A 24,135-nucleotide genomic window follows, 5' to 3' on the forward strand; every position below is an offset into this window, starting at 1 on the left:
TAAGTGCTTTTCAAAAAGATTTCCAATAAATAAAAACATCAAGTAATGAGAAAAGCATTGCATCTTATTTTATTGGCAGTGTTTTCTTTGTCAATGAAACATAAAATGATGATTCTTAATAACTGATGGTACCTTAAATCAATTAGATTAGAAATATAGCAATGAATTTTTAATGAATGACACATAACATCCTCTGAAATCTCTGCAAGTAAATCAGTAATTGCTAAACAACAGCTACCATATATCTTTATTTTCCCCTTGAGAAGAATCTTGGAAAAAAAATACACATAAATGTCATAATTGAGACTTGCTGATAAGTCACTTCTGGTTTAACAAACAATTATTTTCATATGGATATGCTAATTTTATATTGACATATAAATAACAGTGGCACAGACCAGTTCCATTTCAATTTATTCATGTTAAAACACAAAACTTCTGACAAAACTTTTCTCTAGTATTAGACTTTGGTATGAAAACATTTCAAATATGTGCCTATACCAAAATAAGAACACAGTGCTTAGAGTTTCAGCCAACTTTTATTGTCTTGAAGCTGTTAATTATCTGTATATTTTCACAGTCATTCTGTTTTTCTGGCTCCTTCCTGCTGTCTACATTTTGGCCATTTACTGCGTCTCAGTATCATTACTAGTGCATGGTCAGAAAATTAAAAAATGAAAAGTAAAAATCTGTCCATCTGGCAACTTTAATAGTTCTGTTAAAGGATTAATAAGGGAGGATGAAGATAATGTCCAAAATGAATTTATATGATTATCAGGGAATCCCAACTATTCCAACATTTTCCTATACAGATTCTTGAGTTTTATGTGTACGTATGCTTTCCTATAGATGAAACTCTGGGGAAAATTTTTAAGATACACAAACATGGGTTCAAGTTTATAAGGATAAAACAGCACATATATCCTTTTGGTTTCATTTTGATAAGATTAATAAAAGAGATTTTTATCATCAATTTCAGAACAGTTTGCACTTCTTAATTAAGATTATCACAATAGTTTAAGCATTGATTTTATCTGACTGTCTGCCACAGATTTGTTTCTGCAAAAGTATTTCTACATCATTTCTACAGTGTTTTGAAGACCTTATAGTATGGCATGCTTATAACAGTTCACCAGAATAGGATTAATGCACTTAAGGAGAAAACTGCCAGTGAATACTTAGAACTTCATTGTAACCAAAGTCCAAAAGAAGATGAAAAATTTTAAAGGTATGTTCAGAAAATCACCTTTAAGACTGTTCTACTACTCTGTGAATAAATAACATTCCACAAATCCATCTTTATAAAAGAAAAGTTAAAATAGTGATAAAACTTTAAAAACTCATTTTTCTGAACTTACAGGCCTACAATATTAATTTTCACTATAAAACTGTTTATATTTTTGTTATTGTTATGCTACATCAATCATGTTAATATAATTTTCATTAATTCACTTCTACTAAAAACCAACAATCTACAGAAAACTCCTGCATCTGCAATCTTGCTCAGTCAAGAAAGGCAAAATATACAATATTTGTGCTCAGAAGTTCAGTCATGTCCAGCTCTTTGCAACCCCATGGACTATAGCCCATGAGACTCCTCTGTCCATGGGATTTTCCAGGCAAGAATATTGCAGTGAGCTGTCATTTCCTTCTCCAATACAATATTTAATAAGAAGTCTCTAAATCAGACTGCTTCCTATTCAAAGTAATTTCTAGAGAAATTTGCTCCCTATAAGTTATCATGTCTTCTACATCTTTGTAGAAAAGCATTTCTTCAATGGACAACAGCTTATAGTTATTCAGGCTGAATGTTGACTTGTTCTGTACAGCATTTAACATCTTTAGGGATGTTGTCACTGAATCACTCAAAGAAGAACAAACTGGGAAAATACGAGCATTCCACAAGCTCAAACATGACTTGTTTCCAGAGAATAGTTCCTCTGTAACTTTGAGATTCCAAATGTCTAAGCATGACAGCAAACAGACCCCAAAGAACTGAAGTAACTTTACATCTGACAATGTTTTAACATTCTTTTTCAAGTTGTCTTGCACTCCACATGCCATAGTTGAATACTTTAAGTGTCCATTCATCTTCAAGCTTAAGGAACACACAAAAGAATATGCAGGCAGGACAGCTGTTGTTTTGACATAAGCACCACTAATGATGCAATTTTCCCCAACTGAAACATCAGGCCCCAATCTGGAATACTCCACAACTGAGCCAGGTTTCACAGAACATGTTGAATTTAGTATACTTTGAATAATACAGGGTTTGTTAGTAGAGCATTCTGGTATCGATGGAAAGAGGCTAAAAGCTATAGACTGTAAGCCAAGCTCTGACTTCAAACTGCTATCTCCAGTAAAATGAAACAAATATTCTTCTGTTGTTCCAATGTGATAAAATTTGGAGTTATTAAGAACAACAACATTTAATGGTGTTCCTTTAAGAAGATGAAATATTCTCTGCCTCATGTCTACCAACTCTGACTCTTCTTTAGTAACATTTAATGTGTTTTTCGTGTACTCCACAGTTGCTCCAGGTCCCAAAGCCTGAAGAAAGTCTCCATAGGCATCTATTTCACAGTGTAGCATACCTATTTGTTCATAAAAAGCAAGTAACTTTTTCGCTGTGTTATGGTCCATGTAAAATAGGCTGTCTGTGTAGACATACTCAGCCTCTAATTTAAGAGAGGGTATGTCACTCCCAGCAAATCCCTGTTGAAAAAATTTTCTAGGTCTACACACAGCATCAAACTCATACATTTCTTCTATGCTGGGCTTATGAAGGTAACGATGGCAACTTCTGTATTCGAGGTCTCTATATTCTAAATGGTTAAAAGGTTCTAAGACAAACACTCCGTGTGTTGTACCAACAGTCAAACTAGAAGGATGAGCTAAAGCAGTAAAGCCAGGTTTGTCAAACCTAATAAACTCAGATTCTCCAATACAATAAAGTTCAATATCGTCTGCACAGGTAATCAGAATTCCAGGATTCATATGTGAGGGGAAATCAATGTACATGGCTAGTTTTAATTCCAACATCTGATAAATGGGACTACCAAAAGGCAAAGCAGTGAAAATTTTCCCCAGAGCACTCGAACTTGGAAGGCGTTGACTGTAACCACCTATATAGAATTTAAAAAAATAACTGTTTTAAAATGTTTATAAGATTGTTTGTAAGATTTAAAAATGTAGGAGCATCAGTGACAACTCAAAATATCTCTAAAGATTTTTAAAATATATGCATTACTATACCCCAGGAAAGAATAATAAATTTCAAATTTCAAATTCAAAGAGCAATCTCCTGTAAAGATTTGATATAATGCAGTTCTAGACTAGGAAAGAATTCTAAATATGCTTTACAGGCTATGACACTTTTTTGAATCAACTGCAGAACAAGTAAAAAGGAAAATGAACAAAAATATGATCTTGTATCTAAATTTTAAACAGTAAATTTCAATCAAGTGTAAACTCCCATATTAAAAATCCACTTCATGGGGGAACAATGTGACCAAAAAACCAGTATACATAATTATCTATTAAAGACTAACTTCCAGATGCAACATTTTTCATCAAATTATTACCTACATTTAAAAGCAGTAAAGGTGCGTTTATATAAAAGCATTTTACAATATATACTTGTTTTTAACTTAAAAAGGCTTTTCCCTCAATGATGAGCCATATGACTTAATTCCTTGAGAAGTATTTTCTCTTAAATACATTAAATACACTATAATTTGTTACATCATTTTATGTAACTATGTAACTAATTACAGTGAGAGACATAGTAGAAAGAGTCACACAAAAATGGGTTTAAATTCTGGTATACCATTTTTTAATTGTTTATCTTTGGATTTACTCTAAGACAGCAGATGTGGAATAATGCTTTTTTTTTAATCACAATTATTATTATAAGATCAATAGTAGATGTAAAGTACTCACTTCAGAGTACATTGTTCAACCAACAAGAGTTAACACTTTTTTTTTCATTTTCCAAATACTAACCAACAGTAAAATTTCGCATTACAAGAATTATCTATTTTTAATTATACTTTAGGGTTTCAACTACATCAGTCCCCTTACATGAGGATTTTTTTCAATAAATACTGTAAGACTGTATGACCCCAGGTTCGCTGAATCCCTGATGAGAAACTGTGGATATGCAGAGTGGAACCACCTCTATAGTAGTTCAACTACGAACTTATATGCAGATTTCAGATTGTGTTAAGGGTCAGCACCTCTAAACCCTGTGTTATTCAAGGATCAATTGTATACATTTTCTGGTGTTTAACTTAATTTTTACTAAATTGGTAATAATAATAATGTTTGGGAATAAAACTGTAAGCCTTTTTTTTTTAACCTCTTAAATTAACCTTAAAATTAGAACTTCGATGCTTTACCTGATATCTTCAAAAAGAACTGTTCTGTGTGTGAATCATAAGAAATGAAAAGTGCTTTGGTAACCATGTGGACAAATGGTTCTAAAATATCTGTAATTGAACAGTGCAGGTCCATGACAAAGTTTCACCAGTCCTCAGTACACAGAGGGAAATTAACAGAGGTTTCTATCATACAACCAAAATTTTAATACAACCAAACTTGTCCAATTTGAAAACTATCCTTTATTCTGAGATTCTTTCTTTCTTATATTTCTACTATCTTATTTGTATGTGATTTCCCCTCTTTTATACTTTGTCAACTCTATGTTCTGTTATCACCTTTTCTTTTGTTTTTAAACTCTTAAGGATTACAGACTTTGGCCACCAACAACAAGATAAAAATGTGTAACAGAAGGTTTTGTCTAAAGTCTGGTAATCATAGTACTAAAGCAAGAATCCTTTCTAAAGCATTATCAAGAAATGTTCATATTTTGATGAGTTCTATCATAGGAAAATGGAACAATATCCATGAAAAGGTGATAATGTACGTGATCCACGATTTTAAGGTTAAATTTTGTGAAAGATATTATGCTACTAACAACCTAACAATATCAAGAAATACATGAAATAGTTGTTTCCAGAGCAGAATTAACTTCAAAACAAAAGAACAAGAAGAAAGAAAGAAGTATTAGTAAGGGAGAAAAATGTCCCTGAGGTATCAAGGGTAAAATACTAAAAGAAAATGTAAATTAGTAAAGTATAACATTACCAGAGTGAATTAATAGGATGGTAAAAGAATTCCATTCATCTCCATAAAGCTTTTCCAAACATCGAAGGGCACAAAGAGTTGCTCCTCCATTTCCTTAAAGTTAAAAAGCAGGGTTTATTTTATTACAGTAAATTTAGGTGTTATAACTTTGAGGATAAGATCCTGTGGCTAAAATTAATTAGGCAGAGAGCAAAGATACAGGCAAAAGAATCAAATTAAATACACATTTCCTGGCAATTAAATAATTAGTAATAAAACCCAGAGATCAGGCCTCGGTAATAAAAGTTGAGTTAATCCTCTCATGAAAATAGTAATATAAAGAAAGAAATGATAAATTAGGCACTAGAAGACTATAAACTTGCACATTCACTTGGACTTAAGAACCATAAAATTCATTAAAATAATTCTCCCATATGATTAAATATGTGCCTTAGATTTACTCTCCAAAAAGTTTTTTAGAACCTGATTTCCTAAAAATCATATAAGTTTCCTAAGAACTTGCAAATGGAAGTAAATGTAACTTCCATTTACTAGTTACTTTGGATAAGTTATTTACATTTTGTGCCTAAATCTCATTCAAACATCAGAATCACACAAGTACTGACCACATTTTACAAAGGTTAAAACATCGGCTAATTAGGACATGCCAATATCAGATACAAATACCCTAATTCTGTAATCAAGGGGCTTCAGCTTTAAGTATCACATGGAAAACAGCCCCCAGAAAAATGGCATGTATTTTTATTTATAAGGGAAGGTCAAAACGCAAAGCTGACAACTTGTTTTTAAAAGTAAACATCTTATAATACTTATGCAATTAGACTGTGCTCTTTCATATTGTTCATTGTGGGTCTCAAGAGGCAGTATGTATTTTTCCTGACTTGCTCCCTTCATTTAATTTCTGAACAAACTGTGGAGTTCGGAGGGAACTTAAGGGAACTATGGATAAGGTTCAAAGGAATGTTTACCACCAGAATAAATTTTACTAAGACTAATAAATTTTAACATAGAATAATATTCTGCAAGTTTTTCATGGTATGTCCACAATGTCCAAAAACATCTGTCATCCCTTTTACCTTTCTTAAAAACAGTGAATTTACAATAATAAATTTTATATTTGTAAAGACTACAGGTGGAAACATACATAGTCCATAAACTGTAAGCCACAGGAAAACTTTTCTTCAATGATTATTCTACCCACAACTTAAGATATAAATCTAACCATAAACGCATACCAATTTTGGCTCCAGGAGGATCAGCAAAAACATGATATTTAACTCCAAGGGGTAACTCCTTTTTTTTCAGCTTTTCTGAAAGCTGTTGCTTATAAGCAAGTTCCTGTTTTTCATTAGCTGCTGTTATTACAACAATGTCCCAGAATTCTCCAGCTGCCATTGATTTGCCTATGTGGAAAAAGAAAGAAAAGATAAATATTAGTAGAATTCTCTAGCTGTTACAGGTTTTACCTATTTGGAAAAAAGGATGAAACAGGTAACAGTATCTCCAAAAATGTACCTTCTTCTTTTGAGAATTCGGGAATAATGAGTGGCCAACTAGCAGGATTCAAAATAGTTCTAATAAGGATTGTTGACAAATTCTTTTTCTCTTGTAAGGGCTGTTGACAAATTCTATTTCTTCCTCTCTTTTAGATCACTTATTCCTTTTTTGGTCTACCATTTCATTTACTTAGATATTCTTAGAGTTAAAATGTCTCTTGATTAAGAGAAGTACTTTTGACTTGCTAAAGATGGGCTCAATTCTTAAATAAAAAGAGCCAAAGGAATCAATGAATCTCCAGCTTTGAAAATCAATTTTCACATATGGGTACGACTTAATGTTTGTTGGCTAATAAAAATTAAACCCAAGGATCTACTGCTACAATGTTGGTGTTTATAAATATGAGCACATTAGTTTTTAATTACCTTAAGCTGAATCATACACGCTTACAAAGTCTATTGTTGAATGATAACAAATTCCGGATAACAGAAAAGTTCCCAGGTCCCTGATGAACTCAACAAAAGGCAGACTGAATTTTTGGCTGATGGTGAGAAGGTTACCTAAGTACTATTTTCTGTTATTTTAAAAAGCATTAATGTCGATAAAAACATAACCTATTAGATAGTTGTACAAGAAATTGCAAGTGGTATAGTCTTTTAAAATAAATTTAAAAAAATTTTCTAACCCTTGAAATATTTTGTCCATAGTTCCTTCATATTGTTTGGCTTTTCACTTAGTAAGCGTTCACATTATGGAACAAATTGGTGAAATAGGTAGGGACTGGAAGAAAGCTAAAGCTGTATTTATAAGCGTCAAAACACTATGCTTTAGATCTTCTAGGTTTATTTGAAGTAATTTTTGTTAATGAACTAACCAAATGTTTAACTTGTATTTATAGCTTCACTAGTCAGGCCAATAAGTGTCTTTCTTCTCCATCCTCCTCACACATATGCAATAAGAAGTAAACTTAGAGGAAAGTAATAAGCACAACGGAAGGAAAGCAGAGTGACAGTAGAATAAAAAACAGCAACATTAGCTCCGCCTGGGCCAGGGTCCTAAGTCCGCAGGTGATAAAAGGAAGAGGCAGTCCAGTAAATATCCCAGCACTTAAAGAACTCCTACTATCTATTGTAGGGGAGGTGCTAGGGTTCCTCCTTTGGTACCTCTAAGCTCTGAAAACCTCCGCAACCTTCGCTGGGTGGCTTCTTGCAAAGATTCGCCGGCAGGTCTACTTTCAGCTTCCATAGTTTCACCTTACCGAAGGCCGCCGAGGACTTCCTGGTATGAGGCGGGCAAGCACCGCACGCATGCGCCCTGGGACATAACCGGGTCCGTTGGTTCGATTTCGCGTCTGTCCCGCCCCCTGCGTGCGTCCTTCACGTAACCACGCCCCTGAAGCTCTCTGGCCCGCCTGGGAAAAACCAAGATGGGGTCTGCGCAGAGCCTCGCCCCGTTTCCTTAGTAACGGTCTCCGGAACGGAAATGGCCACCTAGAGATTTGTCCCACAGTGCCGGGTCTGGGCCGCTAGTTCCCAACTCATAAGGCATTGCAGCCCGCTAGACCCGGTAAGTGGTTCAGTTTGGGCGACGAAATTTCGAGAATTCAGTTTAAGGAGAAGTCGAAACTACAACCTATCTTGTAGCTTTCTCTCCAAGGCGATTCGTCCTTTCTAACGCGTGGTTTCTTTTAGCCTGAAGCAGTTCCCAAGGATCTCTTGAAAGATAATCCCTAATCCTCAGATCGTCATCTGACGCCATCTGCCCCATCCCCATTGTTCAGATACACATTCTGAACTTTTAAAAACCTTATTCTCTTCAGGAAGCTTTGTGGGTTCTTTGCCCTTGCAGTTACTAGAGAGTGAGCCTCTCCACCCCTCTCAGTTTTGAGATCACTTAATAGGCTTTTGGAAATTGTATAAACTCATGCAATGAAGCCGTTAACATTTGTGGTATTTTTGGCTGTTTCTTTGGCATCCTTTTGTGTATGAAGATTAATGTAGAATTTTCAGTAGCATCACTGGGAATAAGTCAGTCTTGTTGGATGTGTTTCTGTTAGGTCCGGATCAATAATAGGTACCCATGAATAAGTTTATTCTCTTGCAAAGCACGAGTTTATGATGAGTTTTACAGATTCTTCTATTCATCTTTATACATGAGAAAGCTATGAATCAGAAAGAATAGTGACTTAGTCTCACAATTATCAGTAGAGAGAAGATTTAAGCAGGATATTTCAATTCCAAACTCAGAAATCATTCTACTGCATGATACAGTTTAAGAAGACTGTCCTCATTAAAGTTTTCATCAGCAATTTAGACATTTAAGGGCTTACAAGTTACTACAATGAACTTAACTTAGTTTTTTCTTCTAAAGACTTAACCCTGTTATTCAATTCTGTACTTACAGAGCATTTGAGTAAAAAGGGAAATTACTCTCTTGTCGTTTTATTGTTTAAAAGCTTTCTTTTCTGTTAATAAAAAAAAAAAAAAACCTATGCATTAAGAATGTTTAGAAAATATAGAATACTTAATGAGGTGAGTGAATGAAAGGAAGAAATGGCAAGAGAGAAGGTCAGAGAGATGACAATAGCCTAAATAAAGGATTTTCCTTTACTGAGTGAAACAAAGCCATTGCTGGGTTTTTATGCAACTTCCTTAATGGTTGAAAAGAGCACGTAGAAATGTGAAAACAGACTGTAATGGAAAATAAGGCAATGATAGAAACAGGGAGATTTGTGTAGAGGCTTCTCCAGCAAAACTCGTGAGTGTTGGTGAAGTCTTGGCCAGGATGGTTAACAGTGGGGGTGATGAGAACTTGGTTAGATTCTGGATGTATATTTGAAGGCACAATTAATACATTTTGCTAACAGAATGGCTCTGGAATGTGAAAGAGGAGTCATGGATAACTGCTTGAAGGCTAGAGGGACAAGTGAAATGGGAAAGGCCATGGATTGGGAAGTAGAGACAGTTATTGGGATAGTAGGGAGAGAGTTCAACATTTGGTTTTGGACGCATAAAATACACAGATGTATATGCATGCAATGCATGTGTAATGGGCACTTGTGTGTCTATGTGTTTGCTTGCATTATACATGAATTTGGACTTTGTGAGACAGGTCTGGGCTGGAGATATAATTTGGGGAGTTGTCACCAGGTAGATGGAGTTAATTTTTAAGTTGTAGAATTAGATAATTATAGCCCTAAGGAAAGAAAGATCAGTAGAGCCTATTAGCTGAGGGATTGTATTAATACTGTATCAGCTATGGTTTTTGTCCTTCCTCTGCCTTTTCTATTTTCTTCAAATTTTTACTAATATTAATTTTTAAGTAAAAAATGAAAAAAATGTTATATACTGTGTGATTGGGAATAAATATCTGTGGCAGTCAATTATACTGGTAAAAAAAGTTAATGGATTTTATTTAAGTTTATGTTTTATATAATCAGACAGTGTGATATAGTTGTTTAAACAGTCATAAGCTACAGTGACCAGAATAAAATAAGTTGATACAGATTAGTAGTAACCCATTATTCTGTATAGAATGGAAATAATGTGATTGATCTTGAGTTCCATATTTTAAAAGGGACATCAGACAAGCCAAACTATAGTAAGTTGAAAAAAAAAGATATTCTTTGGAGGCATTTGGGCTTTTTTTTTTTCTGTTGGAAGAGAGTATCTGAAGAAGTGCCATAAAAAGAGGTGAAATAGACTTTTGAAGAACTTTTCTGAGTTATAATTTACATGCTGTTAACTTCACCTGTTTTAAGTGAGAAATTTCATGATTTTTGGTAAATGTACAGAATTGTGTAACTGCAACCACAAACTGGGTACAGATTTCCATCATCCAAATAAGATGTTTTGTGCTTATTTACAATTAATGCCAGTTTACTTATTTTTTATCAATATAGGCAAAACTATGAAGGTTGTGTGAAAATTGTTGAGAGACATTAAATTTTTATTCTCCTTCATAAAAAGAAACTGAATCCAAATGAGGTCCTGGATTATGGACTGTGGAGCTCAGGAATCCAAATGAGGTCCTGGATTATGAACTGTGGAGCTCAGGAATCCAAATGAGGTCCTGGATTATGGACTGTGGAGCTCAGGTTCATGGCTTGGCCAGTTTATGCCAGAGTTCTCATTGTTTCTATTATTTGAGTATCATCTCTCTGTTTAACCACTCTTCTCTTACTCTTCCTCATGTGGAGTGGAAAGCAAAAAATTTCTTTTTTTTACTGTTTCCTTTCTTTGGTTTTTTTTTTTTTACTCAGCTAGTCTGGTCTCAACCTATTCACTATTTTTCCCCCCACTGTGTCCTATTGAAGAAATCTTCACCCCCTTTCTGTAGGGCAAAGGGAAACTTTTCCCCCTAACTTGTATTTTGCTTTCTTTATTTTTTAAAGCAGTTTTAGGTTCATAGCAGAATTGAGAAGATGGTACAGAGGTTTCCAATATACCCACACATGCATAGCCTCTCTTATTGTCAACATACCTATCAGAATGGTACATCTGTTGTAATTGACGAACCTACAATACCACATCATAATCACCCAAAGTCTGTGGTTTCCCTTACAATTCACTCTTGATCTTTTTATTTTGTGGGTTTGGACACAGTATAAGGACATGTATACATTGTTATAATACTATTCAGAGTAGTTTAACTCTCCTAAAAATCCCCTGTGCTCTGCCTATTCATCCTTCTCCTCAAATCCTGCATCTGCTGATATTTGTGCTTTCATGTTTTCCTTTCTCCAGAATATCATATGGGTAGAACTCTAAGTATGTAGCCCTTTTATATTGGCTTATTTCACTAAGTGATATGCATTTAAGATTACACCATGTCTTTTCATTGCTTGATAGCTAATTTATTTTTAGTGCTAAGTAAATACTCCATTGTCTGGATGTACCATAGGTTATTTACGCATTTATATTTACTTACTGAAGTATTTCTTGATTCTTCCTGATTTTTATGATGAGTAAAGCTGCTATAAATATCCATGTCCAGGGTAATATGTTAAGTAAGTTTTCAACTTCTCTGGGTAAATACCAAAGAATGCACTGCTGGATTTTATGGTAAGAGTATGTTTAGTTTTTTGGAGAAACCAACAAACTGTCTTCCAGAGTGGCTGTATGATTTTGCATTCCTACAAGGATAAATGAAAGTTCCTTCCTTGTCAGTAGTTTGTGTTATCAGTATTAGACTTTTGGCCATTCTAATAGGTGTGTAATGGTATCTCATTCTTGTCTTAGTTTTCTTGTTCCTGATGACATGTGATGAGAAGCAACTTTCCTATGATTATTTGCCGCCTTTCTATCTTCTTTACTGAAGTTTGTATTAAGGTTTTGCCTTATATTTTTAACCTAGTTCATTTTCTTATTGTTGAATTTTGAGTTCTTTGTACATTTTTAGTAAGTCCTTTATCACATGTGACTTTTGCCAAAGATTATTTTCCAGTTTGTGACTTGTCTTCTCGTTCTTTTGGCATTAACTTTTGCAGATCATGTCTTTAATATTAAAGAACTGTAGGTTATAACATATTTCTTTCATGGACTATGTTTTTATTGTATCTAAGAAAATCATCATCATCCCTAATGTCATCTAGGTTTTCTCCTAAGTGATTTTCTAAAGTATTTTTAGTTTTATGTTTTATATTTAGGTAATACAGTCCAATTTGAATTAATTTTCCTGAAGGTATAAAATCTGTGTTCAGGTTCCTTTTTTTCCCATGTGGATGTCCAGCTGTTTCAACACCATCTGTTGGAAATTGCAGTTGATCGTATTCATGTCTGTCTGTTTCTTGGCTGTCTATTCCGTTCCATTGATCTACCTTTTTTCTTGGCAGTACTGTTTCGTCTTGATCACTATAGCTTTGTAGTGAGTCTTAGAGTCAGAGTGTCATTTGTTCTACTTAAATATTGTGTTTTGGGGATCTCTTGCCTCTTTATATAAAATTTAGAATCAGTTTGTCAATATTGATAAATAATTTGCTGAGATTTTGACTGGAGTTGTCTTGAATCAAAAGATAAATTGGAAAACTGACATCTTGACAGTACCGAATCATTCTATCCATGAATATTAAGTCTTCCTGAATTCATTTATTCTTTGAATTTTTCATTAGTATTTTTGTTTGTTTTTCTTGTGCACTCTTTTTCATTTACACAGAAATATTTTATTTTTGGTAGTGGTAAATAGAAATGATGTTGTGTTTTTAACTCATTAATTGCTGGTATATAGAGAAGTGTTTGACTTTTGTGTTTTAACCCTCAATATACAAATTTGCTGTAATCACTTAGTATTAATAGTTTTAAGAGTATTTGTCTATTCTTTTGAATTTCCTACACTGATGATCATGTTATCTGTGAACAGGGATGTCGTCTGCACATTTTTCTTTCTTTTTTTTTTTGTCTCATTCATTGCATAAGCTAGTACTTTCAGTACAATGTTGGGAAGTAATGGTGAGATGGGACATTTCTAGTCTTGGACTTCTTAGGGGAAAAGTTTCTTTTTTTCCCATCATTAATTATGATATCAGCTGTAGGTTTTTTTTTTAAAAACAATCTTTATCAAGTTGAGGAAGTTTTTCCTATTCCTAGTATACTTAGAGTTTTATCATGAAAAGGTAATGGATTGTATCAGATGCTTTTTCTGCATCTGTTGATATAATCATGTGATTTTTCTTTTTAGCCTGTTGATGTGATAGATGACATTAGTTGGTTTTTAATGTTGTAGGAGTCTTGTATATCTGGAATAAATCCAGCTTGGTGTTTTTGTTGTTGTTCAGTTGCTCACTCGTGTCTGACTCTTTGCAGCCTCATGGACTACAGCATGCCAGACTTCCTTGTCCTTCACCATTTCCCAGAGTTTGCTCAAACTCATGTCCAGTGAGTCAGTGATGCCATCCAACCATCTCATCTTCTGTCGTCCCCTCCTCCTCCTTCCTTCAATCTTTCCAAGCATCAGGGTCTTTTCCAGTGAGTCAGCTCTTCCCATCAGGTGGTCAAAGTACTGAAGTTTCAGCTTCAGCATCAGTCCTTTCAATGAATATTCAGGGTTGATTTCCTTTAGGACTTTAGGACTGACTGGTTTGATTTCCTTGCAGTCCAAGGGCACCACAGTTCAAAAGCATCAATTCTTCGGCACTCAGCTTTCTTTAGGATCCAACTTTCACACCCATACATGACTATTGGAAAAACCCTAGCTTTGACTAGACAGACCTTTTCAGCAAAGTAATGTCTCTGCTTTTGAATACACTGTCTGGGTTTGTCATAGCTTTTCTTTCAAGGAGCCAAGCGTCTTTTAGTTTCATGGCTGCAATCACCTTCCTCAGTAGTAGATGTATGATTCTTTTTGTACATTGTTGGGTTTGATTTATTAATTTTTTTTTTAGGATTTTTATATCTGTTTTCATGAAAAACACTGGTGTGTAGTTTTGTGATGTTTTTGACTGACTTTAGTATCAGGATAATGGCGGCTCATAGAGTGAGAAGGTATTCCCTATGCTTCTATCTTCTGAAAGAGATTGTAGAGAATTTATATAACTTCTAACTTAGTATTCCCTATTGAACCCTTCTGGGTTTGGTGTTTCTGTTTTGGAAGGTTAATGATTATTGACTCAGTTTCTTTGTTAGATATGTGCATATTCAGAATGTCTGTTTATTCTTGTGTGAGTTTTGGCAGATTATTTCTTTTAAGGAATCAGTTCATTTCATCAAGGTTATCAAATTTGTGTGCATGGAGTTGTTCATAGTATTGTCTGTGGGATCCATAGTGTTTTTCCATTTCTCATTTCTGATATTGGTTATTTCTGTCCCTTCCACCCCCCTGTCTCTTTCTCTGGCTAGGCTCTACTACAAAGCCACACTCGTCAAGACAGTATGGTACTGGCACAAAGACAGAAATATAGATCAGTGGAACAAAACAGAAAGCCCAGAGATAAATCCACGTACCTACAGACTGGGAAAACTGGTCAACCACTGTAAAAGAATGAAACTAGAACACTTTCTAACACCATAAACAAAAATAAACTCAAAATGAATTAAAGGTCTAAATGTAAGTCCAGAAACTATAAAACTCCTAGAGGAGAACATAGGCAAAACACTCTCTGACATAAATCACAGCAGGATCCTCTATGACCCACTTCCCAGAATATTGGAAATAAAAGCAAAAATAAACAAATGGGACCTAATGAAACTTAAAAGCTTTTGCACAACAAAGGAAACTATAAGCAAGGTGAAAAGACAGCCTTCAGAATGGGAGAAAATAATAGCAAATGAAGAAACAGACAAAGGATTAATCTCAAAAATATACAAGCAACTCCTGCAGCTCAATTTCAGAAAAATAAATGACCCAATCAAAAAATGGACCAAAGATCTAAACAGACATTTCTCCAAAGAAGACATACATATGGCTAAGAAACACATGAAAAGATGTTCAACATCACTCATCAGAGAAATGCAAATCAAAACCACAATGAGGTACCATTACACGCCAGTCAGAATGGCTGCTATCTCAAAAGTCTACAAGCAATAAGTGCTGGAGAGGGTGTGGAGAAAAGGGAACCCTCACACTGTTGGTGGGAATGCAAACTAGTACAGCCATTATGGAAAACAATGTGGAGATTTCTTAAAAAGCTGGAAATAGAACTGCCGTATGACCCAGCAATCCCACTTCTGGGCATACACACTGAGGAAACCAGATCTGAAAGAGACACGTGTATCCCAGTGTTCATCGCAGCACTGTTTATAATAGCCAGGACATGGAAGCAACCTAGATGCCCATCAGCAGACGAATGGATGGGGAAGCTGTGGTACATATACACTATGATATCCTTTAGGATTGACAGATTTGATCTCCTTGCAGTCCAAGGGACTCTCAAGAGTCTTCTCCAGCACCACAGTTCAAAAGCATCAATTCTTTGGCACTCAGCCTTCTTTATATTCCTACTCTCAAATTTGTACATGACTACTGGAAGAAGCCTAGCTTTGACTGTATGGACTTTTGTCGACAAAATGATATCTCTGCATTTTAATATGCTGTCTAGGTTTGTCATAGGTTTTCTTCCGGTGAGCAAGAGTCTTAATTTCATGGCTGCAGTTACTGTCAGCAGTGATTCTGGAACCTAGTAAAATAAAGTCTGTTACTTTTTCCAGTTTTTCCCTGTCTATTTGACATGAAGTGATGGGACTAGATGCCATAGTTTTTGTTTTTTGAATGTTGAGCTTTAAGCCAGCTTTTTCACTGTAATTTCGCCCTCATCAAGAGGCTCTTTAGTTCCTCTTCTCTTTCTACCATTAAAGTAGTATCATCTGAATGTCCAAGGTTGTTGGTATTTCTCCTGGCAGTCTTGATTCCAGCTTGTGATTCATCTTGCCCAGCATTTTGCATGATGTATTCTGCATAGAAGTTAACTAAGCAGGGTGACAATATACAGCCTTGACATGCTCCTTTCCTAATTTTGAACCAGTCTGTTGTTCCATGTCTGGTTCTAACTGTTGTTTCTTGTCTTGCATATAGGCTTCTCTGGAGGCAGGTAAGATGGTCTGGTATTTGCATCTTTTTAAGAATTTTCCACAGTTTGTTGTGATCCACACAGTCAAAGGCTTTAGTATAGTCAGTGAAGCAGATTTCTTTTTTTTTTTCCGTATTCCCTTGTTTTTTCTTTGATCCAATGGATGTTGGCAATTTCTGGCAATTTATTTCAATACTTGCTTGTCTGTGAAAGTCATTATTTCTCCTTCACTTTGAAAGGTTATTTAAGAGGGTACAGAATTCTACTTTGGAGAGGTTTTTCTGGAAAAACTTTAAATATTTTACTCTCTTTTTGCTTGTGTGGTTTCTGAGGAGAAGACAGCTATAATTCTTATCTGTGTTCTTATGTTAGATACTTTATATTCTGGTTTCTTTCCAGAGTTTTTCTTTGTCTTTGATTCTCTGTAGCTCTCTTAGTTTTCTTTGTAGATTATTTCAAATGATTTCTGGGTAGCAAAATCATCTTATAAATATCCTGATATTAGCATGAGGTTTTTGTTTTTATTTTTTTTCTGGGGCATAGAAAGGGCATGTGGTAAAGAAATAAATTAGCAGAATCAGTAATTAAATTTGTCTGTAAATATGCTATCTATTATGTTGTTAGAAGTATGTTAATGACCCAACTTAGTTGTTTTTCGATTGCTAACCAAGGTTTTTTAAGCTACGATAAATATTGCTATGCTAAATATTTCCTATTTTTTAATCTCTGTTCATATATTTTTTTCTGGATCTTTTAATTATCAATTGTTTTTGTTGTTTTATATCTATCTTCTGGTTCATCACAATTTAGTTTTTTCAGGTTTATGGGTTTAGTCTGAGAGTACAGAATAGAAGTTGAAAACTGAAATTTCCACAAGTTTTTTTAATAACAAATATATGTAGTTTCCTAAATTTTAGAAAGCAAATGCATTTATAGGGGAAAAATAGCATGTTCTGATTACAAGTGAGTCTTGATTTCTTCTCCAAATTGTATTTTATGTCATTTGAAATGAAAATGCAATGTTTCAAAGAATTGAATGTATTTATATTAATTTATAAACCAGCTAAATTTCATTTTCAAGAAGAGATGGAATATTTTGACTATTCTAATAACACCCCTCTTTAGTTTTTAAAGTGCATTTTGTCTGTGGTTTAAAATTATAGCGAGTCTTCTTCAAAACATGATAGATTCAGTAAATTTATTAGCTAAACTTAAAAAGTATTTTAAAATACAATTACTATATATGTTATGGATTTCAGTCTTCTGCAGATATTCTACACTACAAATAGTTTGCAACCATGATAGATATAAAATATTGCTAATTATAATCCTTACATTTTGATTTTCAAAAAACTTTGTTTTTCTTCTTGTATATGATTTTCTTTTATATACAGAATCTTATCAGCTCTTGTAAAAATTCTAGAGTCTATTATCCAGCATTGCACTTGTTTATAATATCATAACTAATGTTTAGAAAATAAGTTACTGGAACACAGATCATCAAAACTAATATTTTCATACATTTTTAACTTAAAATAATGTATCTGTATTTCTTGTATTCAAAGTTGCAGGGAATGAATGTGATGTCTAAAGGTCGTTGACACAATTAACAAAGAGTTTATTTGAAAAATATTTAAATATTTTCATATACTCATTTGACATTAAATACACAGAATACATTTTTTGATTTTACTTTTCAGCTTTTAAATTAGGTATTCATCAATCATAACTACTTATACTTTCATTATGTGTATTTTCCACCAATTTTTTAAATGGAAAAATTTCAGAAAAATGGTTTGTAATTGATGTAATATTTATTGTATAAAAACATGGTTTTTATAATTATCTGACTAAAAAGAAATGATTTTTTATTTATAATGTATGATAACTAAAAAGTTAGTATTGCAGTCAATAGAAACTAGTGAAAGTTTACTGACAGTGGTACTGATATCTTTATATATACATACACCCACATATATTTTTAATTGAAACGCAGTTGATTTACAATAGTATGTTAGTTTCAGGTCTATAGCACAATGTCTCAAATATATTCTTTTTGTGATTCTTTTCCCCCTATGTTGGCGCTGTCATTCAGTCACTGAATCATGTCACACTTCTTGTGACCCCATGGATGGCAGCATGCCAAGCTTTCCCACCCTCAGAATTTGCTCAAACTCATGTCCGTGAGTTGGTGATGCTATCTAGACATCTTTTCCTCTGTCGCCTTCTTCTCCTCTTGCTCTCAATATTCTCCAGCGTCAGAGTCTTTTCCACATTATGTGGCCAAAATACTGGAGCTTCAGCTTCAGCATCAGTCTTTCCAGTGAATATTCAGGACTGAATCCCTTAGGATTGACTGGTTTGATCTCCTTTCTGTCCAAGGGACTCTCAAGAGTCTTTTCCATCACCACAGTTCAAAAGCATCAGTTCTTTGGCAGTCAACCTTCTTTACGGTCCAACTCTCACATTCATACATGACTACTGGAAAAATCATAGCTCTAGCTATATGAACCTTGGTTGGCAAAGTGATGTTTCTGCTTTTTAATATGCTGTTTAGGTTTGTCATAGGTTTTCTTCCAAGGAGCAAGCTGTTTTTTAATTTCATGGCTGTAGTTACTTTCTGAAGTAATTTTGGAGCCCATGAAAATAAAATCTGCTAATATTCCACTATTCCCCCCTTATAGTTTAGTAGAAACTATTGAGTAAAATACCCTGTGCTATACAGTAGGTCCTTGTTGATTATGTGTTTTATGGTGATGGATAAACATATATAAATAACACATGTTATTCATATAAATGTTAATCCAAACCTCCCCATTTTTCCCTCTCCCACCCTTCTTTGTTAACCATAAGTTTGTTTTTTGTGTCTTTTGGTGTGTTTCTGTTTTGTAAATAAGTTTATTTGATATTGATTACTTTTTAATTACAGAGCTTCTTTGAAATGGTAACTAGACCCAGATGCTTTCTCTATTATATATCTATACTTCAATTATATTTGCCTTTTGAACATATTTGAACTTAATATTATACACATTTGAATTTACTAATATTATTATTTGACATTTATATACACATTTGTATGTATGTTTAGCAAAATAATTTTAAAATTATTAAAGTCTAGAAGGAACTGAAGGCTTCTTCTTAAATTTTTGTATTTAAAATTAGCAGCACTTGTTACCCAGGCTTTTAACTTGGTAGAGTAGGAGCTATCAATTGTAGTACCTATTGAGGTACAGTTGACATATAGCATTATGTTAGCTTCAGGTATAAAAATAATGATTTAATATTCGTATATATTGAAAAATTATCATGACAATAAGTCCAGTTAATATCTATCACCGTACCATTCAAAATATTTTTTGCTTTTGGAGAAAACTTTTAGGGTGTACTCTATTAACAACTTTCTAAATGGAATAGTATTATTAACTATAATCACCATGCTGTATTTTACCTCCTGTGACTTATTTATTTCATAAATGTAAATTAGTACCTTTTGAACCATTCAGCCTATTTGCCAAACTTGTACTATCCACCTATGTAAACACGAATCTTATCTGTATTTATGGGCAAGTTTTTCATTTTTACTTTTTTTTAAGACTCCATGTATAACTAAGATCATACAGTATTTGTCTTTCTCTGACTTATTTCACTTACCATAATAGCTTCAAGTTCTTTTCTTGTTCTCACAAATGACAAATTTCATTCATTTTTATGGCTGAATAATATTCCATTGTACCACACACACACATGCATCCCACATCTTCTTTATCCATTCATTCATCACAAGACACATAGGCTGTTTCCATGTCTTGCTTTTGTAATGCTCCAGTGAAAAGGGGGGTCTAGATATATTTTAAAGTTAGTACTTCTGTTTCTCTAGAGAAGTACCTTGAGGTAAAATTGCTGGATCATACAGTTTTTCTATTTTTAGTGTTTTTGAGGCACTTCCCTACTCTTTTCCAGAGTGATTGTAGCAATTTACATTTCTACAAACAGTGCACAAGGGTTCCCTTTTCTCCACATCCTTGCCAACCCTCGTTATTTCCTTTATGATGATAACAATTCTGATGGGTGTGAGGTGATATCACTTTCTGGTTTTGACTTCGATTTCCCTGGTGATTGGTGATGTTGAGCATCTTTTCATATACTTGTTAGCCAACTCTATGTCTTCTTTGGAAAAATATCTATTCAAATTTTCTACTCATTTTTTATTGGAATTATTTTTTGTTGTTGAGCTATATGATTATGTATTCTGTTAATCCCTCATCAGATATATGATTTGCAAATATCCAGTAGGTTGACTTTTCATTTTGTTGATGGTTTTCTTCGCTGTACAGAATAGTTTTAATTTGATGTATTTCCCTTTTTTTTTTGCTTTTTTCATCTTTGCTTTTGGTTTTCAGTTCATTTCAGTCGCTCAGTCGTGTCCGATGCTTTGCGACCCCATGGACTGCTGCACGCCAGTCCATCACCAACAGGAGTCCCTGTCCATCACCAACTCCCAGAGCTTGCTCAGACTCATTTCCATTGAATCAGTGATGCCATCCAACTAGCTCATCCTCTCTTTTGATGTTAGATCTGAATATTATCACCAAGACCATTGTCAGGGAGTCTGCCACCTATATTTTCTTCAAGGAGTTATATGATTTCAGGTATTACTTTTAAGGCTCTAATCCATTTTCAGTTTATTTTTGTGTATGATATAATGCTCAGGTTTCATTCTTTGGCTTGTGTCTGTGCAGTTTGCTCATCACTATATAGTGAAGAGACTTTTTTCTCATTGTATATTATTTTGTGCTTTGTTCTAAGTCAATTGACTATGTAAGTATGGTTTTGTTTCTGCAGTGTCTCCTCTGTTCCATTGATCTATATGTTTGTTTTTAATGCCAGTACTATTCTGTTTTCATTACTGTAGCTTTGTAATACAGTTTGAATTAGGGAGTCTGATGGCTTCAACTTTGTTCTTTTTTCTCAATATTTTTTGGCTATTTGGGGTCCTTTGTGGTTTCATCTAGATATTATGATTGTTTCATTTCTGTGAAAAATATCATTGGAATTTTGATAGGGTTTATATTGCACCAATTTGATGGACATGAATTTGAACAAGCTCCAGGAGTTGGTGATAGACAGGGAAGCCTGGTGTGCTGCAGTCCATGGGGTCACAAAGAGCCGGACATGACTGATCGACTGAACTGAACTGAACTGAACTGATAACTGAACTGTAGATTACATTGAGTATCTACATGGACATTTTAGCATTATTAATTGTTGCACTCCATTGTCACAGAATATCTTTCTTGTCTTCTTCAATTTCTGTCACTAATGTGTTATACTTTTTAGTGTATAGGGATTTTACTTCCTCAGTAAAATTTATTCCTAGGTATTTTATTCTTTTGAGACAATTATAAATGGGATTGATTCTGTTTCTGGTGAGTTATTATTAATGTGCAAAACTGCACCAGATTTTTATGTATTGAGTCTGTGTCCTTTAATGTTACTGATACTTTAATTAACTTTAACAGTTTGTGGTGTGTGTGTATGTGAAATCCTCATGATTTTCTATATGTAACATGTTGTCATTTGCAGATGGTGACAGTTTTCCTTCTTTTTTTTTTCAACTTTAATACCTTTTACCTCTTATTCTTGCCTCAATGTTCTGATTAAGACTTCCAAAATTATGATGAATAAAAGTAGTGAGAGTGGGCATCCTTGTCTTGTTTCTAATCTTGGGGGAAAAGCTTTCAACTTTTCAGTATTAAGTATGATGTTAGCTGTGAGCTTGTAGCTTATGGCCTTTATTATTTTGAGGCATGTTCTGTCTATACCAAGTTTGAGAGTTTTTATCATAAACTGATGTTGAATTTTGTCACATGCTTTTTCTGCATCTATTGAGATGATCATATGATTTGTATTGTTCAGTTTGTTAATGTGGTGTATTACATGGACTGATTTGTGGCTGTTGAACTACACTTGCATCTCTGGAATAAATCTCACCTAATATGATATATAATCCTTTTAAAGTATTGTTCAGTTCTGTTTGATAATTTTTTGTTGAGTATTTTTACATATATGTTTATCAGGGATATTGATGTGTACATTTTTCTGTTATATATTGTTTTATTTAAGGTGGTAGGATCATGCTGGCCTCATAAAATGAGTTTCAGAATGTTCCCTTATCTTCTATACTTTGGAAGAATTTGAGAAGAATTTATATTAATTCTTCATTTAATGTTTAAGGATTCACCTCAGTCATTTTACTTTTATTCTACATTTGTGTTTATGTAAAAAGTGGCTTTCCTGTAAACAACAACATATAGTTGAACTACTTTCTGATCCACTCTAACTTTGATCCACTCTGTCTTTTTTTGATGCTTACACTGTTGATACTTAACAGTGATTAATTACATAGTTGGGTTAATATCTATATTTGTTAATCCTTCTATTTATTGTTTTTGGCACCAAAAAAGCCTTCTTTTCTGCCTTTTATGATTTTTAATAGAGCATTGTATATGATTCTATTTTCTGTCTTTTCTTAGCATATCCATTTTACTTTAAAAAATTTTTTCAACCATTTCCCTAGAGATATCAAAAATTCAAGCCTACTCTCAACTAACACTATACTACTTCATCTATGGCATAAATATCTTATAAATATATCCCTAATTCATCTGTCCTGTTCCTTGTATCCCTGCTGTTATTCATTTCATTTATACATAAACATAGTTATAAAAAAATGTGCCATTGACTTTTGAACAACATGGGTATGAACTGTTGTATCCGTTTCTATGCTTTTTTTTCTCAATAAATGTAGTACCACACAATCTGTGGTTGGTTAAAGCCAAAGATGCAGATCCTTGGATAGTTTTGTGGAGGGCTGACTTTATGACTTGAGCATTCATGGATTTCGTTATCTGTGGTGGATTTTGGAATCAATTCTCTGTGGCTACTGAGAGACAAATGACTTTTAACTGTGTGAGGGTTTTCACCCCTACCCTCAGCCGTGTTGTAGAAGCATCAACTGTACGTAGGTATGCATATATAATAAAATACATTACTTCTGTTAGTATTTGAATGAACTTTTATCTGTTATATAAACTAAAAATAAGAAAAATAAGAGATTCTTATTTTATGTTCAGTTATTCCTGCCCGAGTTCTTTCTTTTTTTACATAGATCTGAGTTTTTGAACTATACTATTTTCCTTCTCTCTAAAGCACCATTCTTTTAAGGCAGGTCTGCTGACAAGAATTTTCTTGTTTTTGTCTGTGATTCTTTTTTTCTCATATGCTTTTTTTAGAATAATTTCACAAGGTATAGATTTTTTCCCTTGGTGAATTTTTCCTCTCAACACTTTACTCTACTCTTCTTTTGTTAGTATGGTTTCTTAGGGAAGGTTAGATAAAATTCTTTATTTTTCCCTTTCTGTGAACAAATAGTTTTCTTCCTCTCGCACCTTTCACATTTCTTTCTGTATCCTTAATGAAATTTGAAAATGATATATCTAGTTGTATTTTTTTTAATCTTTTTCTTGCTTGGCTTTTTCTGCTTCCTTAATCATTGGGTTTTAACTAACATTAATTTACATAAATTCACCAGCATTTTTGCTTCAATATTTTTTTATGTTCCCTTTTCCTTTAGCACTTTCTTCCCATTCTGGTGTTTCATGTATGCATATTGAATACTTTTTGTAGTTATCCCACAGTTTTGGGTTATTCTGGTCTCCTTTTCTCAGTCTTTGTTTTGTTTGCTTTTCAGTTTTTGAAGTTTATATTGACATATTTTCAAGCTCAGAGAGTCTCTCATTAGCCACTCAGCCATATCCAATCTACTAAATGAGCCCTTAAAAGGCATTCATCAATTCTGTGATAGTATTTTGTATCTCTAACATCTCTTTTTTATTTCTATCTCTCTGCCTTATACTATCCATCTGTTCTTGTTTGTGATTTACTTTTTTTTCATTCAGTTGATTAGCATGTAAACCTTAGATGTTTTA

The 24,135-nt window shown here is 33.7% G+C and overlaps 2 protein-coding genes across 5 annotated transcripts in view; one reads left to right on the plus strand and one right to left on the minus strand.

Annotated features, from left to right (window-relative positions):
* Positions 1 to 43: 43 nt before the first annotated feature.
* On the minus strand, positions 44 to 7,961 carry FPGT (fucose-1-phosphate guanylyltransferase). Of its 3 annotated transcripts, none has more exons than XM_020877713.2 (4): positions 7,809 to 7,961; positions 6,384 to 6,551; positions 5,149 to 5,241; positions 44 to 3,125 (listed from the first exon to the last, which is right to left on the minus strand). In XM_020877713.2, exons 1-4 carry the CDS (start codon positions 7,888 to 7,890, stop codon positions 1,666 to 1,668), a joined length of 1,803 nt encoding a protein of 600 aa, XP_020733372.1. In that variant the 5' UTR covers positions 7,891 to 7,961; the 3' UTR covers positions 44 to 1,665. The 3 variants fall into 3 exon arrangements, with proteins under 3 accessions (XP_020733372.1, XP_070324030.1, XP_070324031.1); XM_070467929.1 differs by lacking the exon at positions 7,809 to 7,961 and adding an exon at positions 7,520 to 7,789; XM_070467930.1 differs by lacking the exon at positions 5,149 to 5,241.
* Positions 7,962 to 8,000: 39 nt separating this feature from the next.
* Positions 8,001 to 24,135, plus strand: part of LRRIQ3 (leucine rich repeats and IQ motif containing 3) — a 196,135-nt gene continuing 180,000 nt past the window's right edge. The window contains exon 1 of one of the 2 annotated variants that reach the window (XM_020877711.2): positions 8,001 to 8,211. The gene's annotated coding sequence lies outside the window, so the exon portion shown is untranslated. The remainder of the gene's footprint in view (positions 8,212 to 24,135) is intronic. The other variant, XM_020877712.2, reaches the window with a different exon arrangement.

The sequence above is a fragment of the Odocoileus virginianus genome, chromosome 5, assembly GCF_023699985.2.
Source record: "Odocoileus virginianus isolate 20LAN1187 ecotype Illinois chromosome 5, Ovbor_1.2, whole genome shotgun sequence".
In the NCBI taxonomy this organism is placed as follows: Eukaryota; Metazoa; Chordata; class Mammalia; order Artiodactyla; family Cervidae; genus Odocoileus; species Odocoileus virginianus.

What these genes read in the sequence shown, in the direction of transcription:
- FPGT (XM_020877713.2), bottom strand. Translation starts at nt 7,890, where the DNA reads ATGGAAGCTGAAAGTAGACCTGCCGGCGAATCTTTGCAAGAAGCCACC. An exon ending in GAGGTTTTCAGAGCTTAGAG is followed by an intron (nt 6,552 to 7,808) that starts GTACCAAAGGAG and finishes TTTTCCACATAG; the next exon opens with GCAAATCAATGGCAGCTGGA. An exon ending in TCCTCCTGGAGCCAAAATTG is followed by an intron (nt 5,242 to 6,383) that starts GTATGCGTTTAT and finishes TTTAACTTTAAG; the next exon opens with GAAATGGAGGAGCAACTCTT.